This window comes from Mytilinidion resinicola, assembly GCF_010093595.1.
Source record: "Mytilinidion resinicola strain CBS 304.34 unplaced genomic scaffold BDZ99scaffold_2, whole genome shotgun sequence".
Lineage (NCBI taxonomy): Eukaryota > Fungi > Ascomycota > Dothideomycetes > Mytilinidiales > Mytilinidiaceae > Mytilinidion > Mytilinidion resinicola.
This window is the reverse complement of record NW_022985438.1, coordinates 1,594,351-1,618,091: the sequence shown is the minus strand read 5'-3', so window position 1 is coordinate 1,618,091 and position 23,741 is coordinate 1,594,351. Positions and strand designations below refer to the sequence as shown.

At 51.5% G+C, this 23,741-nt stretch overlaps 9 protein-coding genes across 9 annotated transcripts; 3 read left to right on the top strand and 6 right to left on the bottom strand.

Annotated features, from left to right (window-relative positions):
* Positions 1-119: 119 nt before the first annotated feature.
* On the bottom strand, positions 120-2,543 carry BDZ99DRAFT_458064 (prolyl-tRNA synthetase). Its single transcript, XM_033718835.1, has 8 exons — positions 2,491-2,543; positions 2,195-2,426; positions 2,101-2,142; positions 1,446-2,044; positions 1,357-1,391; positions 1,181-1,307; positions 1,015-1,127; positions 120-965 (listed from the first exon to the last, which is right to left on the bottom strand). Exons 2-8 carry the CDS (start codon positions 2,336-2,338, stop codon positions 322-324), a joined length of 1,704 nt encoding a protein of 567 aa, XP_033583138.1. The 5' UTR covers positions 2,339-2,426; positions 2,491-2,543; the 3' UTR covers positions 120-321.
* A 191-nt stretch (positions 2,544-2,734) lies between these two features.
* BDZ99DRAFT_458063 (T-complex protein 1) lies at positions 2,735-4,673 on the top strand. The gene is made up of 4 exons (XM_033718834.1): positions 2,735-2,794; positions 2,843-4,116; positions 4,177-4,540; positions 4,570-4,673. Exons 1-4 carry the CDS (start codon positions 2,752-2,754, stop codon positions 4,605-4,607), a joined length of 1,719 nt encoding a protein of 572 aa, XP_033583137.1. The 5' UTR covers positions 2,735-2,751; the 3' UTR covers positions 4,608-4,673.
* A 24-nt stretch (positions 4,674-4,697) lies between these two features.
* On the bottom strand, positions 4,698-9,725 carry BDZ99DRAFT_433150 (uncharacterized protein; the record flags this gene model as incomplete). The annotated part of the gene is made up of 2 exons (XM_033717384.1): positions 4,698-7,438; positions 7,499-9,725. 2 exons carry the CDS (start codon positions 9,723-9,725, stop codon positions 5,061-5,063), a joined length of 4,605 nt encoding a protein of 1,534 aa, XP_033583136.1. The 3' UTR covers positions 4,698-5,060.
* A 420-nt stretch (positions 9,726-10,145) lies between these two features.
* On the top strand, positions 10,146-11,639 carry BDZ99DRAFT_458061 (uncharacterized protein). The gene is made up of 3 exons (XM_033718833.1): positions 10,146-10,299; positions 10,373-10,986; positions 11,034-11,639. Exons 1-3 carry the CDS (start codon positions 10,172-10,174, stop codon positions 11,327-11,329), a joined length of 1,038 nt encoding a protein of 345 aa, XP_033583135.1. The 5' UTR covers positions 10,146-10,171; the 3' UTR covers positions 11,330-11,639.
* On the bottom strand, positions 11,421-12,529 carry BDZ99DRAFT_130125 (uncharacterized protein). The gene has a single exon (XM_033712609.1). It carries the CDS (start codon positions 12,280-12,282, stop codon positions 11,542-11,544), a length of 741 nt encoding a protein of 246 aa, XP_033583134.1. The 5' UTR covers positions 12,283-12,529; the 3' UTR covers positions 11,421-11,541.
* BDZ99DRAFT_542411 (uncharacterized protein) lies at positions 12,363-13,626 on the bottom strand. Its single transcript, XM_033726760.1, has 3 exons — positions 13,281-13,626; positions 12,997-13,220; positions 12,363-12,941 (listed from the first exon to the last, which is right to left on the bottom strand). Exons 1-3 carry the CDS (start codon positions 13,436-13,438, stop codon positions 12,433-12,435), a joined length of 891 nt encoding a protein of 296 aa, XP_033583133.1. The 5' UTR covers positions 13,439-13,626; the 3' UTR covers positions 12,363-12,432.
* Positions 13,627-14,780: 1,154 nt separating this feature from the next.
* Positions 14,781-16,962, bottom strand: BDZ99DRAFT_433144 (alkaline phosphatase-like protein). The gene is made up of 3 exons (XM_033717383.1): positions 16,550-16,962; positions 15,605-16,499; positions 14,781-15,549 (listed from the first exon to the last, which is right to left on the bottom strand). Exons 1-3 carry the CDS (start codon positions 16,844-16,846, stop codon positions 14,957-14,959), a joined length of 1,785 nt encoding a protein of 594 aa, XP_033583132.1. The 5' UTR covers positions 16,847-16,962; the 3' UTR covers positions 14,781-14,956.
* A 1,716-nt stretch (positions 16,963-18,678) lies between these two features.
* BDZ99DRAFT_406697 (peptidase S28) lies at positions 18,679-20,872 on the top strand. The gene is made up of 3 exons (XM_033716458.1): positions 18,679-18,788; positions 19,018-20,103; positions 20,161-20,872. Exons 1-3 carry the CDS (start codon positions 18,699-18,701, stop codon positions 20,599-20,601), a joined length of 1,617 nt encoding a protein of 538 aa, XP_033583131.1. The 5' UTR covers positions 18,679-18,698; the 3' UTR covers positions 20,602-20,872.
* On the bottom strand, positions 20,835-22,361 carry BDZ99DRAFT_566027 (uncharacterized protein; the record flags this gene model as incomplete). Its single annotated transcript, XM_033727538.1, has 1 exon — positions 20,835-22,361. The coding sequence occupies one exon, from the start codon at positions 22,359-22,361 to the stop codon at positions 20,835-20,837; it is 1,527 nt and encodes a 508-aa protein (XP_033583130.1).
* Between the last annotated feature and the right edge of the window lie 1,380 nt (positions 22,362-23,741).

The following is a 23,741-nucleotide window of genomic DNA, read 5'->3' as shown; positions in this document are numbered from 1 at the left end:
TGTCAAATCGCAATTGCGTTCACAGAAAAAGAAGACTCCTCGAAAAGCATTGAAAGCAATTGTAGAGCTAACTATGCATCCACGCGGGCTAGACAGCTCGACGAGAGTTGAAGCATACGCTGGTTTCAATCCTGATTTCATTGACTTTTCGTCCTATAGTCGTGACGCCTACCTAACCTGGTACCTGGCTTTGCTCGACCTAGCTGAATCGCTCAATATTCGTGACACGCTTTGCCCTCCGCATACACGCCCTCAGAAAGACATCCTAAGGAAGACATGACTCTTTTCCCGTGCCCGTACACCGCTCGCTATGCTGATCCGCTAATAGCTACGACCGAAAAGCACCCAGCTCTTAGCAAGACCTTTGCAGTTCGGGTTCACGCACTTGGTCTCGCCCTCGATGATGCCCGCCGGCTGCTCGAACGGAATGCACAAGGTCTTCGCGCCCATAGCTGGGGCCTTTGAGTCTACTGTCGTGTTGTCGCCCACCTCCTTGCGAGCGCTCATGTCCTTGATCTCGTCTTCACACTTGTCACCGTGACAGTGGGGGGAAAGTACGACGTTCTTGCCGTTGAGAGCCGGAACGAAGTTGTCCCACTCCTTGATCTCGACTCGATGGGCGCGGTATTCGGAGTCGGCTTTCTTGAACATGTCGGTCTGGATGGTCTCCAGGAGCGCCGGGATGGCGTCCTTGAGGTCTGAGATAGCTACCTCCCCTCGAGCTTGGTCCTTGTCGTCGATGTCACGACGAGAGGTGGTTACGACGTGTCGCTCTGAGTCCTTCGGACCGAACTCGATTCGGAGCGGAATGCCCTTCAGCTCCCAGTCGTTGAACTTCCAGCCCGGAGAGTATCCCTCGCGGAAATCGGTTTCGACTCGAACATTAGCGTCCTTGAGGACTTCAGCAATAGCATCGACCTCCTTATAGAGCTTGTCCTTGTTCTCGGGGGTCATCTTCGCCGTAACTAGTAATAGTCAATAGGGCGGTCTTGCAACTGATACTTTGATACTTGCCTCCGACGGGGACGATCACAACTTGCACCTCTGCTACTCGCGGGGGAATGACGAGGCCTCGATTGTCACTATGGACAAGGATCATGACACCAATGCTCCGCGTAGTCAATCCCCTACTAATTGTAAGTATACTACTTGTAAGAATATTATTGAAGCGACTACTTACCATGAATTTTGCCAAACGTAGATCTTCTCAGACTTTCCAGCTTCTTTGGCCGAGGGATCCTCAACGGTGATCTTGAACATCTTTGAGAAATGCTGACCAAGGCAATGGCTAGTTGCTGCTTGGATGCCTGCTAGGGATCAGCATAGGTATCGATTGTATCTCAAGACCAAACTTACCTCGTCCGGTGGCAGGGATGAAGCCTTCGATTGTGCTATTGTATGTCAGTACTTTGCATCGCATGAATGTTTTATTGTGGACGGGTTACGTAGTGTAGTCAGCTCCCGGGAACTTCTCGTTCTCAGTCTTGGTTCCCTTGACCACCGGGACAGCAAGGAGCTCCTGGTAGACGTCGGCGTACCAGTCTAGGATCTGCAGGACTTCGGTACCCGCTTCCTCCTTGGTGAGGTGAGCAGTGTGGCCCTCCTGCCAGAGGAACTCGCGACTCCGAATGAAAGGCATCGGATGCTTGAACTCCCAACGGACAACATTGTTCCACTGATTTAGCTTCAATGGAAGGTCTCGGTATGATTGGATCTTGTCGGCGAAGTAGGGGTACATAGCGGTCTCCGACGTCGGGCGAACAGCGACAGGCTTCTCGAGGATACTCTTGCCTCCCTTGGTGACCCAGGCGACCTCAGCAGCGAAGCCTTCGATATGTTCCTTCTCCTGCTCCAAGTTCTCGGCACTAATGAAAATGGGGAAGTAGCAGTTCTTGACTTTCAAGGTCTTGATCTTCTTGTCAAAGAAGTCCTTGATAGACTCCCAGATCGCGTAGCTTCCGGGCTCCAGGATGTAGCAGCCTGCCACATCGTAATATGAGATCATCCCACCCTTCGTAATGACTTGCTGATACCATTCTCCAAGCTGTTTGTGTTATTGAGTAAAGTGAATTTTCCTTGCGCATGTCGGAGGATACTAACATCGACTTCCTTGGACACGTCAATGCCAATGAGAGCGGCGCCCTGTGTGCTCCAGTCAGCGTATGTTCATGGTATGGCCGTCCAATTAACCCACCTCAGTCTTCTTTTTCTGTTGCTGGGGCTTCTTCTCCTTCGGCGGCTTGGGCTCCTTCTTGGGTTTCGGCTCTCGCTTTACGACCGGCTCCGGGACAGGCTCCGAGATGGAGAGGACTTTGACCTGTTCCTCTGCGTCCGCCATGGCGTAATCAAGGCTTCGCGAAGCTTGAGGTTCTTGGGGAGGAATTGTTTGCGATCGGGTGCGAGCGACGGCGCCTTAAATAGCTACCCTGGTGGAATGAGTCAGTGAGAGGTCGACTATGAGCGGGGGTGAATGCGCAGCAGGATACTCACCAGGACGCGGCTATGGTTGACAAAAGTGAGAGACAATTGGGGTGGTTGACAGGACAGCAGGACAGTCACAAACGCGGTCCTAAAGAGTCAACGGGACGTTGGTGGGGCACGTGGGGCAAAGTGCTCAGCCACAGCATTTTGGAGTGGTGGTGCACCGGCGAATCTTTTAGCCGTAGAACTATCGCGTTGATTTTCTCAACCTGTCGCGTCTGGTAGAGGCAGCAGTCCTATATACAACCCGATACCCCACCTACAATCACCATGGCAGGCATATTCGAGCAGCAGCGGAACGCCGGCACCCTCTGTAACTATCCCAAGCTTTCAGTGAGAGACTCTTGCTAATACTTCGCAGTCCTTGGAGGCGAAAAGATCAGTGGCCAGGACATCCGCGACCAAAATGTTCTCGCAACGACCGCAATCGCCAACATAGTGAAGTCCTCGTTCGGCCCCTCAGGACTGGACAAGATGATGGTGGACGACATTGGCGATGTCACCGTCACGAACGACGGCGCCACTATTCTCAGTCTGCTCGACGTCGAGCACCCCGCTGGCAAGATATTAGTGGAACTGGCGCAACAGCAGGACAAGGAGGTCGGAGACGGGACCACATCCGTGGTGATAATAGCGGCGGAGCTGTTGAAGCGGGCGAACGAGCTCATGAAGAACAAAATACATCCCACCACCATAATCACAGGCTACCGGCTGGCGCTCCGCGAGGCGGTGAAATACATGAACGAGAATATTAGCATAAAGGTGGATACCCTGGGACGGGAGAGTCTGATCAATATCGCCAAGACGTCCATGTCGAGCAAGATTATCGGGTCCGATTCAGCTTTCTTTGCCAGTCTGGTCGTGGATGCCATGCAGGCTGTCAAGTCTTCGAACACCAAGGGCGAGGTCAAATACCCTGTCAAGGCCGTGAATATCCTCAAAGCGCACGGCAAGAGCGCTACGGAGTCGATGTTGATCAAGGGATATGCGTTGAACTGCACAGTCGCCTCCCAGGCCATGAAGACGCGGATTCAGGACGCCAAGATCGCGTGTCTGGACATAAATCTGCAGAAAGAGAGAATGAAGCTGGGCGTACAGATCACTATCGACGACCCGCAACAACTCGAGAAGATCAGGGAGCGAGAAGCTGGAATTGTGATTGATCGAGTGGAGATGATCCTTAAGGCTGGTGCCAACGTTGTCCTCACGACGAAAGGCATTGACGAATTATGCTTGAAGATGTTCATTGAGAAGGGCGCTATGGCCGTACGGAGATGCAAAAAGGAGGATTTGCGGAGGATAGCTAAGGCTACGGGAGCGACACTCATCTCCTCACTATCGGATTTGAACGGCGACGAGAAGTTCGAAGCTTCCTCGCTGGGACAAGCGGAGGAAGTGATACAAGAGCGCATTTCAGACGACGAGTGCATTTTGGTCAAGGGCACCAAGGTCCATTCCTCCGCCTCCATCATTCTCCGCGGATCGAACGACTACCAGTTAGACGAAATGGAGCGGTCAGTCCACGATTCTTTATCTGCTGTAAAGCGGACTCTGGAGAGTGGCCGCGTAGTACCCGGCGGAGGAGCGGTGGAGACGGCCCTTCATATCTACCTCGAGGAATGGGCGACCTCAGTCGTAAGTGCCAAATCCTCCTTCAACCTATACATCCCACCCATGAAACTAATACCCTCCCAGGGCTCCCGCGAACAGTCCTCCATCGGTGCCTTCGCCGCCGCTCTCACCGCCATCCCCACCACTCTCGCCGTCAACGCCGCAAAAGATGCCTCAGAACTCGTCTCCCAACTCCGCAGCCGCCACGCCCTCTCCCAAAAGACCGCCGACGACCCCGCTGCCACCAAAGACCAGAAAGCCATCGCGCGCTCCAAGAACTACAAGAACTACGGTTTGGACCTCGTCAACGGCAAGGTCTGCGACGAGATCAAGGCAGGCGTGCTCGAGCCCAGTATGAGCAAGGTGAAGCAGCTGAAGAGCGCCGTCGAGGCGTGCGTGGCTATCATGCGGATTGATACGCTGATTAAGCTGGATCCGGAGGAGAGGGGTGGAGATGATGACGGGCATGGACATTAGTGGTAGTAGGAATACTGAAGAACTACGTACCTAGATAGCTCCTAGTCGGACCTTAATGTAAAAGTTTAGACAACGACACATCAACGAAACACAAGCGCTTAGACTTTTGTATGTAAAACCCAAGAAATGCCTGGGTTTATAGGAGTATGCTATCCATGCTATGCTCTACCGTGTCTAAGATATGCTTTCCTGAAGCAGAGTACATGCGATGCAGCGCATCGAGCTTTTATTTGTGTTCGTCCACCGTTTCTCGTTGCTTGTCGTGTGCTGCCAGTACCGCCAGTGCGGAGCACCCACATGATCACGATGCAAAGAGAAACCTGTGCAAGGAGATCCCAGGCTTTTTTCCCACATCCAAACCAAGTAGTCCCCAACACCTCAACCCAGCAGCACCTAATCGTACAGTCAATATTCATACAACCGGAACGCCCAATGCATCCCCTCGTTTCAAACGCCTTCCTTCCCTTCCCTCACTCATCCCATGCCCAAACCTAATCACCCCTCAGCTGAGCCCTCAGCCCCAGCGTCTCCCTCTTGAGCCTATTGTTCTCCTTCCGCAATCGCGCCACCTCCTCTTGCTGCTCTTTCAGCCGCCGCTGCACCTCCTCTTCGCCCTGTCCCTTCTTGACGGCCTTCATGACCTTGGCGAGCTCGTCATTGAAGCGTGCGTATAGTGCTTCGTTCTCGGCGTTCGCTTCGCGGTACAGCTCGTCGAGCTTCTTGACGCGAGTTTCAGAGACTTGGAGTGAGGAAGCAAGGTCTGTGGAGATGGAGTCCGTCCGAGCGTTAAGGGTCTCGAACGTAGTTCGGACGGTAGTTTCCAGCGTCGAGACGCGAGACTCGAGTGATCTTGCGTTGGGCGTAACGGGAGGCGCCGAGGTGGTGGTGGCGAGGCGTAGAGGACGACTCGATGAAGGTGTGGCGGCTAGCTCCTTGCCAATTGCGGACAGCTCGGCCTGGAGATCCTTTGAAGCGGAGTTGATTGCTCTTTGCTCGTTTTGAAGACGCTCGCGGAGCTTCTGGGGACTCTGCATGCGGAGTTTCTTCGGTGGAGATACGTTTGCCCCTGGCTTCATGGAGGAGCCGGGGGTGGGCGGGAGTCTGGTCACGTTGCCAGATGTGGGCTTCTCACTAAGCCCGGCGCTGCTGGCAGCGCTCTTAAGCGTCGGGATACCAGAAATTGACTCGGTACGACGCTTGGAGGGGCTGTGAGATTTGACACTGACTTCATCAGACTTTCCAGGAGGTTGTGAACCCTTGGAATGTGGGCGGCTGAGAGTTGGTCGGTCGAGGGCATTTGCAGGCGAGTTGTCTTTCCGCATGGGAGACCCAAGTCGAGTGGGAGTGGGAATATGAGTAACAGTTTTAGTTGGCGAGGGGGTATGTGGCGAGGTACTCCTCTGTCTGATGCTACGCTGGGCCGAATCAAAGTGTCGGGGTGTCTGTGGAGACCACGTAGGAGTGTGATTGGCGGACGCCTGCAAAGACTTGAGGTCAGAGAGAGAAGAGCGTCGTTTCTTCCTAGGAGGCCCTGCAGTAGAAGGTACCTCTCCAATTGTCCCCAGCCCAGCCCCCACATACGACTTGCCCGAGAACCCTTCTCCGTTCTCGAAACTAAAAGCGCCCAGTACCGTCGGACGGTCGCGGGACGAAGGACGCTTCGGAGATGTTCGAATATTCGTGTCTGTGGAATTGGATCGTCCCAAAGAAGTTGCTTTTGATATGCTCGGTGGTTGAGTGTCTCCACCATGGCCAGTCTTGCTCAAAGTGCGCCAAAGCGATCCCACCTTTGACTCATGTTCCGATTTACTATTCTCTCGGCTCAGTGTTCCGAAGCCGAAACGCTTTCGGAGCGAAGACGCATTCGAACTCATTGATCCAGTATTCACCGAACGTGCTCGCGACTCAGATGTCATGGAGCCATGGTTTGGAGTAGAGAGGCCGCCCAGAAGATGCTCATCAAAGAGACCCTCTATATCGTTTATGAACCGGTCAAGTAACGAGATGTAGTCGTTAGCACTGCCTTCAGGAACGAGAACCTCAGCGAAAGCTACAGTGAGGATTCCACGGTCACCATCGTTTCCGGTTCCGTCTAAAAGATCCGCGAGCAGCTTGACTGTGGCGCGCAGCGCACGCTGATTCTGCGGAGCCATTTCCGCGAAGGTCATCCGGAAGAAATCCTCGAACTCAGCTGGATGCATGGAGTCAGATCTGAGTTGCAAGGTAGTCAGGACAGATTGTGATATAACAGGCCCCATCTTTTCCGTCCAAGCAACCTTCAGGAACTTTTCGAATGCCGAGAAGAGAACATCAACGGAGGCTTGGGCGGCGGCATCGTGTTTGTTCGGGTCTTCGAGCAGCGTATTGTAAAGTTCGTTGACAACGAGCTCGTCTGCGCCACCTCGCCCTCGAAGAGTCCTGCCCACGATGTTTCCTTTACGAGCTTGTAATGCCAACACGTAAGTTGCCAAGGTTTCCTCTAATTTCGATAATGACTCTAAATTTAACTCAGAAGCATTGAAACCTATTGTTCTGCTAGAAGACGTGGGTCGAGACAACTCCCCATCTCTGCTCTGCGTCCTTGATGGTGGACCTGATGGAGGGGCCATTCGTGGAAAATCGCTGAGGGAAGGCGGATTGCGATGGAATCTCCGAGTCCCACCGGAGTCTTTAGCTACACTGCCTCCGAACAGATTGGAGAGCATCTTCACAGGAGAAGGTGGCCGGAATGTCCGTTCCTGAGGACTGCTTGGTCGGGACTTTTCGGTTTGAAGCGCAAGAGACTTGAGAATATGCTGATTGCGGGATAGGAACGTGACGGCAAGGGCGGGATTCCTGATATTGTTGCGCATTTGCAAGAAGTTGCTCACTAGAAGAATTAGTCAAAACGTAGATTAGTGGATGGGACGAGAAACTCAAAGCTACTTACATCGCTTTGTGAGCACGGGCAGGAACTCGGAGGCTGTAAGTCGATCGCTCGTTCCATACTTGTTTATCCCGTTGACCTCCAACAGGAAGAAGTCGTTGCTTAGTATCGAGATGCAAGCTACAGCTTCAATCCCGTTCTCACCAAGACCAGCGAATTTGTTCGATGTTGCTGGATCGACCACAACGCGTATCTTGGCTGGGCCAGCCCTCCCTTCTGGCAGCTCCTGGTCGTCGTTCTCAAAGATGGCAGAGAACAAGCTAAGGTCCCCGGATAGAGTCCGTACCTCCCATCTGTAGCCTTCTCGTTCTGCCTCCGGAAATCTGCCTTCAACTCTGGCTTTGATCACATCCTCTGTCCATTTATGGGCCTTCCCTTCATAGGGACCATTCAGGGAGAACATTCGGACGCCGACGCCGGAGGGTCGATCGCGGCTTCTTGGCCTCGCGGACTGGCTTGGTGTGGGCATTGGAGCTAATAGCTGGAGTGTTTTTCCATCCGATTGTTCGCTGACAAAAACATCGTTAAGTCTGACAGCCTGGTGGAAGATGAGTTGGGAGGATCCAGAATAATCTTCTGTCAGTTTTGGCGTATCCACATCAGCCAGCACACTACGAGCTGTGATGCTACTGCCAACAGGTCTACTTAGAAGTATGAGAGAGTCGGCAAATAGGAGAAATATGCCAGTTGCTGCTGCGGAAGCTTGTCCCTCAGAACGGTAAGGTGGTGCAAGTTCCACAAAGTCGACCGCATTGATAAGCCGGCCAAGGGGCTGGAATGTCGGAGGCCAACCGAAGACCATCTTTCGCAAACGATCAATCACCTTCATTTGTTGAGATGTAGGAGAATCTCTAGAACAGATTTCTGAGATGATATCCCTAGCTTTGAGAAGCGATTTGATAGCAGGATGGCGTACTGGGAGCTGCTTGACAATGTTGTCGATGTACAAATTATAGCGCGGAAGGCGCTGAACAGGCTCGATGAGCATGGACATGAGACGCTGCTCACCAGTTTCATGCACTCGCTTTGAGAAGCTAGATCCCGTCTCTTTCGTGAATATCTTCAAAAGTTGTGAGAACTCAGCATGGGCCTGGATGTAATCGATGTAGCAATCCGCAAACTTTGGAAACCATTCCACTAAAGCCTTGCTTAGCTTCAATGCTCCAGTCACGTCTTTTACGTCCTTCTGGCCACGAAGCGGAGCGACATAAACATCGTCTGTGGCCTGTTCAATATCTTGAATCGCGTCGTTCTCCGTATCTTCTAGAATGCCTCGAATTGCCTCCATAAAATCGGAATTGACCTCGAGAATGCGGTCGAGACTAGGAGGGAACAGCCCCTTGAGAGCATCCTCGCTAGGACTTGAGCTCCCGCCGCTCTTGGTTCTGGCTTTCTGGCGGAAATCTGCAGCTACGCTATGTATGAGGTCGTAAACCTTGCTAATATAGCTCTCTTCTGTATCCAACAACTCGCACATCTCGCGCCGGAGAGTTTCCTTCTGTTTCCTTGAAAAGGATTGTGATCGGTTGAGAGCTGTCGGTTTCGATGGCGCTCGGCGGAGCTTCGATGTTGGGATGAAGGCTGTTTCGCCAAATAGTTTGACGACTGGCGCATACTGACCATATCTCTGGTGCAGCACCTCATCTTCTGGTATGTCAAAAAGGTTCGACTCGCGTGGGTTGTCCAGCTTCTGAATGGTTCCAGCGGGGAGAACTACGTCCAAATCGAGCCATGCTAGGTTTTGCTCCCCCAAAGCCTCTCTCACGTCGTTGATAACCTCAACAACGTTGTCGACTTTTACCATGCGACTAGCTAGCATCGCTGCGTGCGACTCTGTGAAGAGCCTCGGCGCCGAAGGCAAGTTTCCCAGAGAGTTACAGTGTGTCTCCCACACATTCCTGACAGTGACAGGGAGCTCAGCAAAGTATTTGTACAGACTGAAGGCGAGTCCTCGGCACACCTCATCACCCTGCTCTTCATGGGGTAGACAGGTGACGGCGCTGTAGAATGGGGCGGTGGGCGATACCATGAGCCGGGTGAAGCTCTGTAGGCCAGCTGGGGTGAAGACATGGGCAGAGATGCGATGCTGGCCCGCAGGATTGTTGTGGTTCGCGGGGCTTGTGCCGTAGAAGAGGAGTATTGGAGAATTGGAGAGGAGCTCGTCGGTCGTATAGAACAGAGACAATTCCTGCGGCGGAAGGGCTGCTGGGGCAGCAGTGATGACCACCATATTGGCCAATTGCGCGAGAACAGGGCGGGAAACGCGGTCTCTGAGGAAGCTCTACAGCTTTAGCATGCCTGGGCCGACTGCTGGAGCATGGCGCGCAATGCGACGGAGGAGAAAAGGAGGATGTCGAGGCGGTCGGCGGTGTCGAGGACGCGATCAGCGGTGTTGCAGGTAGATTCAAAACAAAACTGGTGGGCCTGCAGCCAGCCTGCAGGACACGTCGAAGCAGAGTTGATTGAAGGTTGGGATCCCCAGCGGCGGGTGCGCGCAAGTCTATTTTTGGCGTATGCTCAAGGGTCGACGGTTTGTTGTTGTGTAATTCTAGACCCTTGTCGCGTAAGGTCGCGTCTGTAATTCACGTGATTTGGAGGAGGGACCACTCAAACTGTCACAACAGCCATCACTTGCAAATATCACACAGCAGAACGCAGTCTTCTTAATTACACACCATGGCCACCCAGGACGACAGTGGTGTCCCCTTCTCTGTGGTCCACGACCAGCAGCAGTTCCGCCTCGTCGAGTTGCCTCCCGAGATTCTCGCCCTCATCGACTCTCCCAATGCATCCAATGCACCCATGTAAGACATGTGTTCCTCTTTTGATATTTGTTGACTCTTATCATTCCTGATTGACAGATCTAACTATTTATAGTCTCTCAGTCAAGTCTCAAGCGCCACCCACCACATCCAGCGCACCTAGCTCGAAGCCCGCATATGCCGTCCTATGCACTCCAACCCAAACGTACCAGCTGCGCCAAGTGCAGACGTCTAACTCCGTCTTCGTCACCAAATGCGTGCTCACCTCCCATGGTGATTCCATGCCAGTCCCAGGGGTGTCTGCCATAGCAACATGTCCCACGACATTGGAGCTGCATCCCGTGGCCGGCACCGCCATCCCCTACTTGAAAGAAGCGTTGCCGCTCTACGACATGGCCGACGATGACATGGTCGACGCAGCAGGTAACGGGAACAGCAAATCGAAAGTCTTCTCCGACGTCCCCTTGTCCGACGCGCAGTGTGAATTGGGCTGGCGTGAATTGATCGCATTCGAGTTCGCGGGGAGCTCGTTCAAGCCTTCTGCGGTGACATTGCTTAAGCTCTGGAAGTCGATCAATGTGGCTGCATTGGCTGAGGGGATAAACTTGAACAAGCAGTTCTTGACCGAGGACCTGCTGAAAGCCATAGATGACGAAGGCTTTCCCGTGGATCTGTTCTATTCCTTGCTTTCGCGCTTGGCTACTGATGATCACGTGGGCGATACAACGTGTGAGTTTCCCTCCAGTCATAATGTGAGACTTAACTCATGTTATCAGGGACTTCGATCGACCGCCGAGTCACCGTTTCATTTGTCGGGCGCACTCTCCTTGCAAGTGAATCTTCAATTCAGGATCTCCACACCTCAGTATTTGTAGAGTCTTGGAAAGACATACTTCCCGAGTTGTGGCGTGATGACGCGAAGCTTGATGCTATCAAAGACCTCTACATCCTCCCCACGTCGACAACGATCTCTATCAAAGGGGGGTCCGACGGCTTTGGTGAGGGCTCCAAGGCAGCAGGGTCTGCTTCGCGGAAATGGCATGAAAGGTTTGCGAGGGCGAGAAGGCGTTGAAGTGGGTCATACTGAACTTGAAATGGTTTGAGTGCACGTTATGAAATATGTCCAATCTTATAGGACGTGTCTACTGGTCCCCGATGACTTCAATGCTATGATACTGCATTATATCAGCGACTGCAAGTTTAGGCATTGAGAGATAAACGTTATATTAGCGTTTGAGTATGAGAAGGAACTCTGTTGCCCAGAAGCAACTTTCAATGAACTGTTCAAACTGAACCTATAGTTCGTATCTGTCCCTTGTCGTAGCGTAGTCTTGACAATAGCCAAGTGGCAGTGCCACGGAGTTCAATCTCCCTCACGTTTAATTCTCCCGTCTCATAATGACACCAATCTTCTCCAACCCGTGTTCCATTCATACAACGATATGAGCAGCACAACATGTCATCCTCGCCGAACTCTACTTGAACATGCCCCTGGGTCACTAGTCTGACAGCCGTGCCAATATCTTGTGGAAAAGTCGTGCCACTACATAGCAGAAAAACATCATCAAATGATTCCTTAAGCACTATCTTGAGCTTGCTTTCCGCCTCCGCGTATTTTCCTAACCCAACGCATTGGAGCGCGACGTCTAAAATTGCGGTCCGAGTCAGGTAGTGGTTTGGGCCGAGCGAAGTCAATAGATCTTGCTCAGCAAGAGTCGATATGTGGGCATGTTCGTAATCTATTCGTTGGTAACCTTGCATGAGTGACTCAAATCGGAGTAGCAGCGCCATATATTCTCGGTTACCGTTCAGGGTCCTGAAGGTCTCAAAGTACAGCTGGAATGCAGCATAGCCAAACCTCAAGCTTTTGTTAAGATTCCACTTTTGTTTACGCGCACGAATGATAGCAATACCGCAAACCTGAAGAGTTATACACTTCCGCGAGCCACGCTGCTGTCCTACTTGGTCGCAGTACAGGCAATCAGACTCACATCTGACTTGTGAGAGGATGAATCCGAACTCCATTTGGTCAGGATAGTTGTCCAGGATTTGCGCACGATTTCTAAGGTAGTCCTCGACCTGACTAATGAGAGTAACCGCTGCCTGGCTTGCTGGACAGGATTCTCTAAAGTTGGCGAATGAAGACCACCATTCAGTGCTTGAGAGCGAAGGACTTTAACTAAAAGCTAGGCCCTCGAAGGCTTGCAAAAGCTCGGGGCTTGGTGTGATCTGCCGAAGGGATGCAATGGAAAATGTGGGTGAGCTACTGGGGCTAGTAGTTGTGGCGATAATGGCTTTCTGTAGTCCGGGACTCGAATGCGGCAAGGACAGAAACTCGTCCTGGTAGTGGTGTAGGAATGCATTGACGGAACCTGCATGGGATTGGCGCTGGCTTTGAAGCAAATTTCGAGTACCAAGGGTTGGTGAAAATCTAGCAAAGACTTCACTGCCGCCCATTGTCACGTCGACGGATTGAGATCCAGCCAGGTTCGCAGATGAGTCGGTAGACTGATGGAATCTAGAAGGCTCTGAAGGCTGATTTGTGGATTCGTTCCAGGAAATGAAGTTCCAGATACTCCCAGTTGAGCTCGTAGGTGAAAGGAGAGCTGAAGCCGCAGGAATAACAGAGCGATGAAACGGGCTTGAAGGCGTTGGGGTTCTGCAAATCAAACCCGGCGGTGTTGCTGAGGAGCTGATCAGCTCGATAGCTTAGTATCTAGACGTATTTGAATAACGTACGGGCAGTAGCTATGAGGTCGTCAACCTCTTGTCTCCCGGTTCTTGCTTCAAATCGTGCGATTTTGGCATCTGGCACAGCTCTTCCGTGAAGGATGAATGTTGACTTCTTGCCGCAGTCCTCTTGCGCACGCTTTCGTTTCTTTCTGATCATGCTACCGTAGTCGTTGGCTTGTATGCGCTTGTTCAGTTCCCATTTCGCAATACGTGTATTGTACATTTTTTTCCTGGGTGCTCGTCATCAGCCTGACTTCAATGCTACAAATTGTCTGCTTGTGGGAACTGACGTGGCCTTGAAGCCATAATCCTTCTCCATTGTGCTCATTACATCCTTCAGCTCCATAGTCTCATAAAGCTCCGAGATCTTCGCCTTGTGTCGATCCCATTCGGTGGGACTTGCCCACTGGGACGGTGCCTTCGGCGGCTGCATCGTAGTGGAATTCATCTTGTGTGAGTCCTGGCAAAAGCTTAGAAGTGAATAACTGAAACTTTGAATGAACTCTAGAACTAGAGTGGAAGGAAGAGGTCTGGGTAATGTGGTTCCATCGACAGGGATCGAGGATCAGAGTTCTTGTATGTTGGCAGGCTGAGGGCGGCTGAACGCCTGGATGCCTTCGTGAGGCGCGGTCAGGTCGGCATCTGATAGGCTGTACACAAATTCCATGCATCACTCGTCTCATCGGCGAATGACATGCAGGAACAGAAGTGCCTTGCATGAATGGCGTCCAGTGATAGAGACATCAATGCAGTGCCTACACTCAGAAGCCGGACCTGCCCACATGGCTGGTTATTCATGACTCCAGTCAGTGAGCCGAAAGTAATAAGGTGAAGTTTGAGCAGGCAAAGTAGGCGTTCAGTGCTTTAGCCATGCACAAGTTCCTCGCAGAATTGTCGTGTATCTTGCAACAACTCATCTCCATTCTCTCCCCTCATTGGCAGCAACATAAGTTCCTGTTAGAACCTTTGACAGGTGGCTTCGTTAGCGCTTCGACATAGCACAAGTTCCTCGCAGGATTACTTGCTATCTCAGAATTCCCTACGCCCAAACACGTTCTTATTGGTAGTTGCACAAGTTCCTCACAGAGACTTTGTATTCTGACGAGACGACCTTTTCAGGAAGGCGTAGCCATGCCTGCCACGGCCTTTTGACTTCCAGGTATAAAGCTTTCGTCTCGCCTCCTAAGAGATGAAAGCCGAAAACCACAGGCCACATCGTGACGCCAACGGAATCTTTCTACGGGCCATTAACAGTCTTCGAGATTCGAGGTAAACACAGTCCCGGAGTCTCGTGACCTTCGACTAACTTTTTCTTAGTGCACCGCTCTCAAGATGCCAGACCAAAGGACACCACCAGAACACACCGAGAATAGCATAGACACCTAGGCCTCCCAAACCCAAGAGGTAGTTCAGGTCTCCCTAGTACTCGAAGTGCCTTATTGCTAATAAGTCTACTCATCTAGGTGGAAGCCAAGAAGACATCGCCATCACCTTCTGCTGGCAACGCGTCGTTGCCGAAAAATTCTGCCATGCCTTCCGGCCCACAGCAAGCCGGAGGCAAAGCAGACGATTTAGGCTCCGGGATGGATAGGTGGTTGAACCAAGGGGAAGATGAGGACCCTTGGAGCCCGTTCAGAATTCGGATATCCAGCACGGAAGATTCCATGACAGGAGAAAAGAAGGAGAATTGAGACGGCGTACGGACTGGAGAGGAACTTGGAACCTTAGACATGGAGGCAGTCTTATCTATACTTCGTGTTAGTGGCTGTTGGAAAGGCTGTAGGTGATCGGTCTCGCTCCAGAACAATAACGTATATCGTATCCGCGATTGTATACAAAGAATTGCTATGTATGAAAGGGTATTTAGGCCGCTAGTTCAAAATACAAACATGGTACAGCACCCACGAACAATGCAGCTCGTCGATCAAGAGTCTTCTAAACACCAAACTCCTTGCCACAAGCGAACTCACACTCCACAGATATCACATCCCCTCTTATGCTTGTGCTTCTTGAAGTCGCCGGAGTAATGCGTCATATGATCCTGGCCATCCATTCTCTCGCCGTCCCCCGCTATTCTGCCCATCCAGCTTACGGTCTTTCCGTCCGCATCAAGGGTATTGAACGAAGCACCCTTCTCTTTCAGCTCCTCAGTGACAGCATTGACATCCACACCTAGGTAGTCGCGAAGGAACTCGCCGACTTCGGTGTTCTCGTGGTTGCCAAGAAGCGGTGTCGCAGCTTTTGCGGAGGATGCGTAGATGTTCACGTCAGCGGCCGAGTGCCCGTGAGTCGACCATCCGGTCTGAGATCGGCGCGAAATCATATCGGCGAACAGGATCAGGGCCTGATCTGGCTGGTCCACGAGAGCGGAGATCTCCTCGTCGCTGGGGTCTTCGATCCCGAGTCCTTTGGCCAAGGCTTTCTTGACATAACCAGTTGCGTCAAGCGTGCTTGAAGAAAGGTGCTCGTTATATTCTGCCGTCATGCGCTCGGCGGACTTGGAGGCGTTGGCAAGGGGCCCAGGATACCAGACATATTCAGGATAGGTGCTGTGAAGTTCTACGAGAACAGCGTTAGCAATGTTGATATGTAATAGCAAAACACAAGTACTTACGTCTAGCAGTTGCCAGTCCTCCGGTCTCGTGGTCACTCGTGCTGAGCATTACAGCCTCAACGGGATAGCTTTCCAAGAACTCTAGAACACTTGCGAACGCTTTGTCGTAAGCTAGAACTTCGTGCACCTGAGCCGCAGGGTCGTTGTGATGACCCGCATGGTCGATGCGGCTTCCCTCAATCATCAAGAAGAACCCTTTATCGCTGTTCTTCGTAGCCTCGCTCAGTGCTTTCATGGCAGTCTCAGCCATTTCGTGGAGCGAAGGATAGACATCGTCCTCGTTGCGACGATCGATTTCGTAGGGGATATCGGTCTCGGCGAATAATCCTAGTAGTGGAAGTTCCACCTTTGAGCCGCCTTTGAGTCCATTGAAGCCTTTGCGATCGCTAATGTAATCGAAGCCGTTCTGCTTCGCCAGGGACACAATGTCCTTATCGTCCTCACGGCAAGACCCGTCCGTGCTGTTTGGCAAGAAGTGACAGCGCCCACCTCCAAGCATCAAGTCAACGACGCGACCGAGAGGGTAGTCTCCGACCATTTGCTCGGCGATACGGTCTTCCTCTGTCCTCATGTTTACATGGGCTGCAAAACATGCGGGTGTAGCATCCGTGATTCTTGTGGTAACGACCAAGCCAGTCATGTATCCTGCCTTCTTCGCTGCCTCCAATACTGTCCCGCATGGATCGTGATTAGGAATGACCGAGATAGCGCCGTTGTAACTCTTCAAGCCGCAGGAGAAGGCCGTGGCGCCCGCTGCTGAATCCGTGATTAAACTGGAGGTGGACCGAGTTCGGGACTGGCCTATCAAGTGTTGGTCGATGACGAGCTGGGAGGACCATGGTAACCCGTTCTCAAACTGAGTGAAGGACCGGGTTAACGAGAGAGAGGTTGGGCCCTAAAGAGTGTTAGGCCACGGGCATTCCACCAAGGATGAAGAGGTCTTACCATCCCATCTGAAACCATGAAGATCAAACTCTTCTTTCCGGATGGATGGGATGAGGGCCCTCCTTTGCTGTCCGAAGAGTGTCCATATAAGACCGCAACGCAGATCAAAGCCGCTGTAGCCAGAACCGCCCATGCAAAGGCGCCTACTTCGCGCCAGAACTTCCAGGTCCTAGGAGAATTCCCATCATTCCGCGTCGTCCTCTCCCCTGTCAAGAGAGCGTCCTCTTCTTCCGTCCGGTCGTTGGAGATCTCCGAGGAGGGTCTTTGAGACAAGAGGGGTTCCTCGCCGCCCGCCATGATGCGGCAAGCAGTGTTGTTTCGAGACGTTTGATTGCCAGCGTCTATAGCATATCATGGATGATATCGTGTAGCGGTCGACGCGTATGATATGGCGGAGGTGAATTCGTTGTTGATGACAATGGGCGATGGATGAGGCGCTGCGCTGACGTTCCAACGGGGTTCTTAGCGTCTTTTCAGCCACTTCATCGTGACGCTCACCTACTTCGTACTTCACATGACCTTCGAGACAGCAACACCACATGCGCAGGCACTCGTTCCAGGCCGACAAATCAGTTCAGCTGATCACCTGCAGCAGAGCCATAGGCAACACCATGTAGGTGCTAGGCCTGCATCGTCATTGGGTGTCAAGGGCATCTGGGCAGCTTCTGCCCCGGTGTCATCATCCACGTAGTACTTTGAGCAAGCTTATACATTCGCAGAGTCAGGCAAAGGCCTAGCAGCTCTTACGTATCTCCTTCTGTCAAGTGAACGCTGAGTTTCGTTGTCGAACCCACCATAGTTCGAGTGGCAGCTGGATCGTCAACCACAAAGCCTATGACAACAAGGGATCAGAGCCTCCAAACTTATTTTACTAAACATGCCAATCCAAGGACATTTACATCTTCAACTGCTCATTGAGGCCTTCAGATAGTAATCAGAAGCATAGCAGAAAAGGGCAATACATTTCTCAAACATTCACGCCAAGTATCCTTCTTCTGACTCGTAACTATTGACGTCTATGAACTTCGCGAAGGTGCTTCCGACCTGTATCCGGGTACACTTAAGCCTACATGACTCAACATCTTTATCTGATACGTCCGATTTACGTCTTGCAACGCGGGGTCGTTAGGCTCTTTCGACCCTCTCTATCACATCCCCAGATTTTGAAACAGCACTTAGCAATGGAATGAGCCTATCTAGGCCTTTTTGTCCACCATACGGATAAATAGTCTGCCATTTGCTCTCCCTATTTCCTACAAATTCGCGTTGCCTAGCTTCTCCTCTCAAGCCGCTAAGTCTGCTTTCGATATCCTCGCTACCTTACCTCAGTTCGAATCGTATCCTCGATAAGATTACCAAGCATGGATAATTGGAGCTGGTACTGCTCCCTAATAGCATGGCTAGCGAGGATTAGTATTCTAGCAGGTATTTTTAACCTCTCATAAAGCTTTCGAGGGAGACGGCTAACTTATGTGGCGGCTTACAACATGGGTAAGACCAAAAGTCTTCCTTCATGATGATACTTACACTATCCCGTTCGTGGCAACTGTTACTCCAACCGCGCGGGTGGAACGATTTTTGCGTTACTGCTCTTACGATTGCCACGGTCAACGGCCGCATACTTCGCAGAAGCTCGATAGATGTTCATATTATCGTTATAGCTTCAACCCTCGGTATCTCCGAAATACTACCTTTGTAAAGCGATGTTGAACCGCGTACAATATCCGTACCTTAGAACACGGATAATTGCACCACTTCCACAGTAACATACCACAAGCAGCCGGCTCAAAGCCCGCCACCATCTCACAGCTCGCTAGGCGGTGATCTCATCAATCCCTACCCGCATTGCATGTGTGATCCTGGCCACTGCACCACTACGGCCTGCCCCTCTGGGCCTTAGCGTACCGATTGCGCCCCATGCTCCTGCCTCGTACAATTTAGCAACCCAGCAATCCGGCGCACGATGAGAGGTACAGATAATGAGGTGCTTACCGCAGGCGTCATTTTTAGGCAGTTGGGGCAGGGTTGCAGCTGCCTAGGTAATTGAAGCTCCGGAAGCTCCCCAGTCCCCGCACTTCTTTAAGAATGAATTCCCGGCCTTTTCGACCGTTCCGAATACCTCTTATTCACTCTTAGTTTGCTTGCAGTCATGGTGAAGTTACTGGCATCGGGTTTGCTGCTATTGCAGTTGGTTGCGGCGCGGTTTGCGGTTACGCCTGTTAGTGAGCTCAAGAAGAATGTGAGTGGTAACTGTTTACTTTGTCGTTCTGCATTGCTCGAGCTTCGTACACAGTACAGTTAAAATGGACCCATAAATACTCTAGAAAGCTGTGAGGCCAATTCGAGCGATTTGTGAAATCCAACCTTCCAATTGAGAGCGTCAGACCTCAATGCTTTCCGTCATGCTTTTCAATTGCAAAGTTTCTTGCTCGCTCGTTCATTCAAGTCTAAACACTGACAATCTCTAGTCAGCAGCTCGCCGTAGTGCTCTTTTGAAGCGAGACACAGACCCGACCTTGTTGTACAAAGAATACAACCTTTCCGTCCCCGTCGACCACTTCCCCCACGACGACAAATATGCGCCTCACTCGACGGAGAAGTTCAACCTCCGCTACTGGTTCGATGCTCAGTACTACAAGCCAGGTGGACCAGTCATTGTCCTCGAATCTGGAGAAACCGACGCATCTAGTCGTCTCGTCTATCTACAAAAGGGCATAGTCGCACAGCTGATCAAGGCAACTGGAGGCGTCGGCGTCATCCTCGAGCATAGATACTACGGCACTAGCTTCCCGACTCCAGATTTATCTACGAAGAACTTGCGATTCTTGGACACAGCTCAGTCCTTGGCCGATGCAGCGTACTTCGCACAAAATGTCAAGTTCGAAGGACTCAACGAAACCTTGACGGCGCCTGAGACTCCTTGGATCGCGTATGGCGGCTCGTATTCTGGAGCTTTCGTGGCATTTCTACGAACACAATACCCGAAGATCTTCTGGGGCGCCATCTCCTCTTCTGGAGTTACAAAGGCTATCTATGACTACTGGGAATATTTCGAGCCGATCCGCCAATACGCACCTCCGGTTTGCGTTCGCAATACCCAGCAACTCACCAATGTCGTCGACAACATCATATCGAAGAACAAGAGTAAGATCGGCGAGCTCAAGGGTGCCTTTGGCTTGTCAGGTCTTACAGACAACAGGGACTTCGCCAATATCTTGACATACGGAATCTATGGCTGGCAGAGCCGCAACTGGGACCCAGCGGTCGACAGCCCTGGCTTCTTTGAGTACTGCCAGACCCTCGTTTCGCCTGATTTGGTCTATCCGGAAACCGCTTCGCTCGCGCCAACGGCCAAGGACTTGATTTCTGCCGGAGGATATGGTGACAACAAAGACCTGCAAACTGCCCTGCTGAACTGGATTGGTTATGTCAATGATACAGCAGTCAGCCAGTGCTCTGGGGACCAGAATGCGTGTTTCACCACCCTGAATGCCACATACTTCGAACAAGATGGCCTCGACCAATATGACTGGAGATCATGGGACTACCAAGTCGTAAGCACTCCTCCCAAACCCCACCTACGTCATACCACCTACTAACACAGACCAAAGTGCAGCGAATACGGCTACATCCAAACTGGCAACACTCCGTCCTCCATCCTCCCCTTGATCTCTCGCCAGATCGATCTAAAATACGGCACCTTCTTCTGCCGCGCTGCCTTCAACATTACCACCCCTCCCAATGTCGAGAACGTGAACAAGTACGGCGGCTTCGACATCAACTATCCACGCCTTGCTATCATCGGTGGCCAAGCCGACCCGTGGAGGCCTGCTACGCCGCTCGCGGACGAGGCGCACCCGCGTAAATCGACCACCAGCGAGCCGTTTTGGTTGATCCCGGACGCGGTCCATCATTGGGATGAGAACGGACTATTTGCCAACGAGACGACCAGCACTCTGCCGCCTAACGCGGTGGTGTATGCACAGCAGCTTGAGGGAGATTTCGTGAAAGCGTGGCTGAAAGAGTGGAGTCAGAAGGGTGGGTATAGGTGACTGGACCTTATTTTTAATCAGTTAGTGGGACAGCCGGAGAAGACAGGCCAATTGAGCGAGAGACTTCCCTCTCAATAACCATACTATATCTTTGTACCTAATCGTTAAAAATGAGTCTAGAAGTTTAAAATGATAGATTCCAATTCAGGATATCATCAGGTCTCATGCATTGTAAAGTACGACGCATATTGTTCATTACACTACATAATCTCCGTGTACATACCGAAACTGCTTTAATCCATCTCAGACGATTCCTCGTCGTGGTTCTGGGAAACTTCTGGTGCCTCTGACCTATCCGTGCTGGGTTGTGACTGCAGCAGGACCGAATATATCATTTCCGTGTCCCGTGGTGTCGGATATCCCGTTCCATCCTGATTCCCGGCAACAGTGCCCTTGGAATCCTCGGTGGCGTCGTTTTTATCATTTCCTGCCTCTGCCTTTTTCTCGTTCTCTATATCACTTTGTCCGTCCTTTGCTCTCCCATCGTCGTTCTCTCCCTCCGCCTTGCCCTCTTTCTCTGAAACCAGTCCTACAACTTCGCTCTTCTCCGTTACATCCTCTAGTGTGTTTTCGAGAAGCACCACAAATTGATTCGTACGGTCCTCCACCTTGACTGGCGTGTAATTACCATTCCCTCCGCCAGGAAGACCAAGATCATACCGTGGCCTCATTACCACCTGTCGGTCCGTGTCTGACTCGGGCTCTTTTACTTCTTCTTGCATATCGTTGGACATGTTGTTGACTTCGGGCTCATTTTCTATCACAGGAGCATCATCTACGCCAGACGTATTGTGGTCTTCCTCTGGCCTGTCATCTCTGGCAAGCTTGCTATCTTGCTCTGGCCCGTTATATTCTCCAATCTGATCGTCTCGTCCAGGATCCTGGTCTGTTTCAGTCTGATTGTCTCCTCCAAGATCTGCATCTCCTCCAGGTGTGTCGTCTACTTCCAGCTTATCGTCATCCTCAAGCATGTCGACTATGCCAGGCTCCTCTTGCTGTTCAGGTGTGTCATCTGCCCCAAATTCGTTGGCCTCCTTAAGTTCGCCAGCAATTCGGAGTTGGTCGGTCGTTTCAGACCTGTTGTCTTTTTTAGGCTCTTCAATAATTCCAAGCTCATGATCTTCCGCGGGCTTATCGTCTAGTCCGGCCTTGTCGTTTGATGTGAGCGTGCCATCTGGTCTATGCTTGTCATCTCGTCTAGACCTGGTGTCTTCACCAAGCTCGTCATCTTTCCTAGCCTCGTCATCCACAACCGGCCCTTTACCTTCTTCGTCCCCCTCTTCCTCCCTTACATCATCCCCCATTGTGTCACCTTCATCGTAACCTCCATCATTCCCCTCCTCGCTTTCTCCGTCTCCCCTCCCATATACCTCTTCCTCATCATCCCCTCCATCCTCCCCAGCTTCTTCAATTCCTCTAACCTCGCTCTCTTCATCCTCTCTATCTCCCCCAGGACGATACACAACCATATCCATCAAATCCGACCTAAACCACCCCCTCTTCCTCCCACTACCCTTGCCACCGCCGCGGCCCGCCTTCCTAAACCACCCCGTTCCCTGCTCTTCACCATCCGCCGCTTGAATTTCTTGTGGACTAGAAGACAAAGAAGATCGTGAAGACGCAAGGGAGGGTGTTGGTGATTCAGACAGCTGGATCAAGAGAGCCGAAACTGGCTGAAGTAACCCGGTGGGCGAAGGGGGCACCGATTTGGGATAGACTCGGAGCGGATAGCGCTCGCCTCCGTTTTGGTGTTTGAACATTGTGAGAGCGGGATGGGTGAGAGTGAGGGGTAAGATAAGGATGTGAGGGGCTGTATATGTAGCGATGGAAGGGGATTGTTAAATGTTTGGGGCAGGTGTTTTGGCTGGTATGCACGGGAAACATGCGGACGAGAAGAATGAGAGCATAGAGACCGACAAGCAAGAAAAGAGAACTTCTGTTTTCGACGATATTCTTTCATAGAGAGACAGCTCAGTAACCTTAGCAAACCTAGAAAGCTGAAGAAACGATTTGCCATGTTCCATTCGATCGCTGAATGCAAAGAATGCGGTATACCGAGCGTGTAAATCTAGGGATTTAACGAAATAAGTTCCATGCAGCGTAGCACTTGTACCTTCGTTGCTTCAGTTAGTATGGCTTTCCACTCACCCATCGCTGGCCATGAAACGCTTGAATAAATCGACAGGACCGCCACGAACAAGTCTTGGATAACTGATATGTATAGGCACAGACTTGAATGATATTGGCCCGAAAGAAGGAACTAAAGTTGAGAACCCTGAGATGTACCTTGGCTTTCTGTTTTGTGACTTCAACTGGCAGCATCTACGGCCGACATGTCCACGGATGCGTCCGCTTCAGACGCCAGACGTGGAAGCCACGAGAATTATGCGGGCAAGTCGTCCTTGGATTAATGAGTGGCGTCTACAACTTTGATGCTAGGATTGAATCGCATCAACTTACTTGAGTGCCACTAGTCTTTTTTGTCTGAAGGCCGCGAGGAAAAGTAGTTGGAAAGAAGGTAGGGCCTGTCAATGTTCTAGCGCGGCATAAACACCCAGATGACCATACTCGGACTCTGCATATGCCAAAGTTGATGAAATAAGAAAGTCTGAAAGTTTAAGACGACGATGAATGGGAGAGGAGAGAGGCTCTGAGAAGGTGGCCTCGCTAACCGGGTTTAGTCTCGGAAATTTGAATGAGGCAGAACCTGTGTACTGCCCATCACGACTCCATCATCTCTGAGCCCTGAGCATCCCTCAACTACCTTTGTATTCTACCGTCTCTAGATCATCTGCTTCCCGCTAACTCCCCGAATATTGTGACAAAGGTGTGCTTGAGAAGTTGATGACGTGATCCAGCTCCTTGACGTGACGAGGGCTTTACGAATTGATGGAAATGCTATTGGCGGCTGAGGACAAGAGTTTTCACAGGCTATGTCAGAAGTCATGGAAAACCCCTTATCAGCTCACCCCCGCGTTCCAGGGACACAAGTCTCATCCGGGTAACGAATCTCGTGGTCGTCCTTTTTCATTGGATCCTGTCGGTGTCAATCCTTACTCCTTTGGAGCTATGCCTATCTTTGCAATGCCATCTGCGTCATTGTAACTGCAATGGAGCTTCAGGCACTTTGCTATCAAATT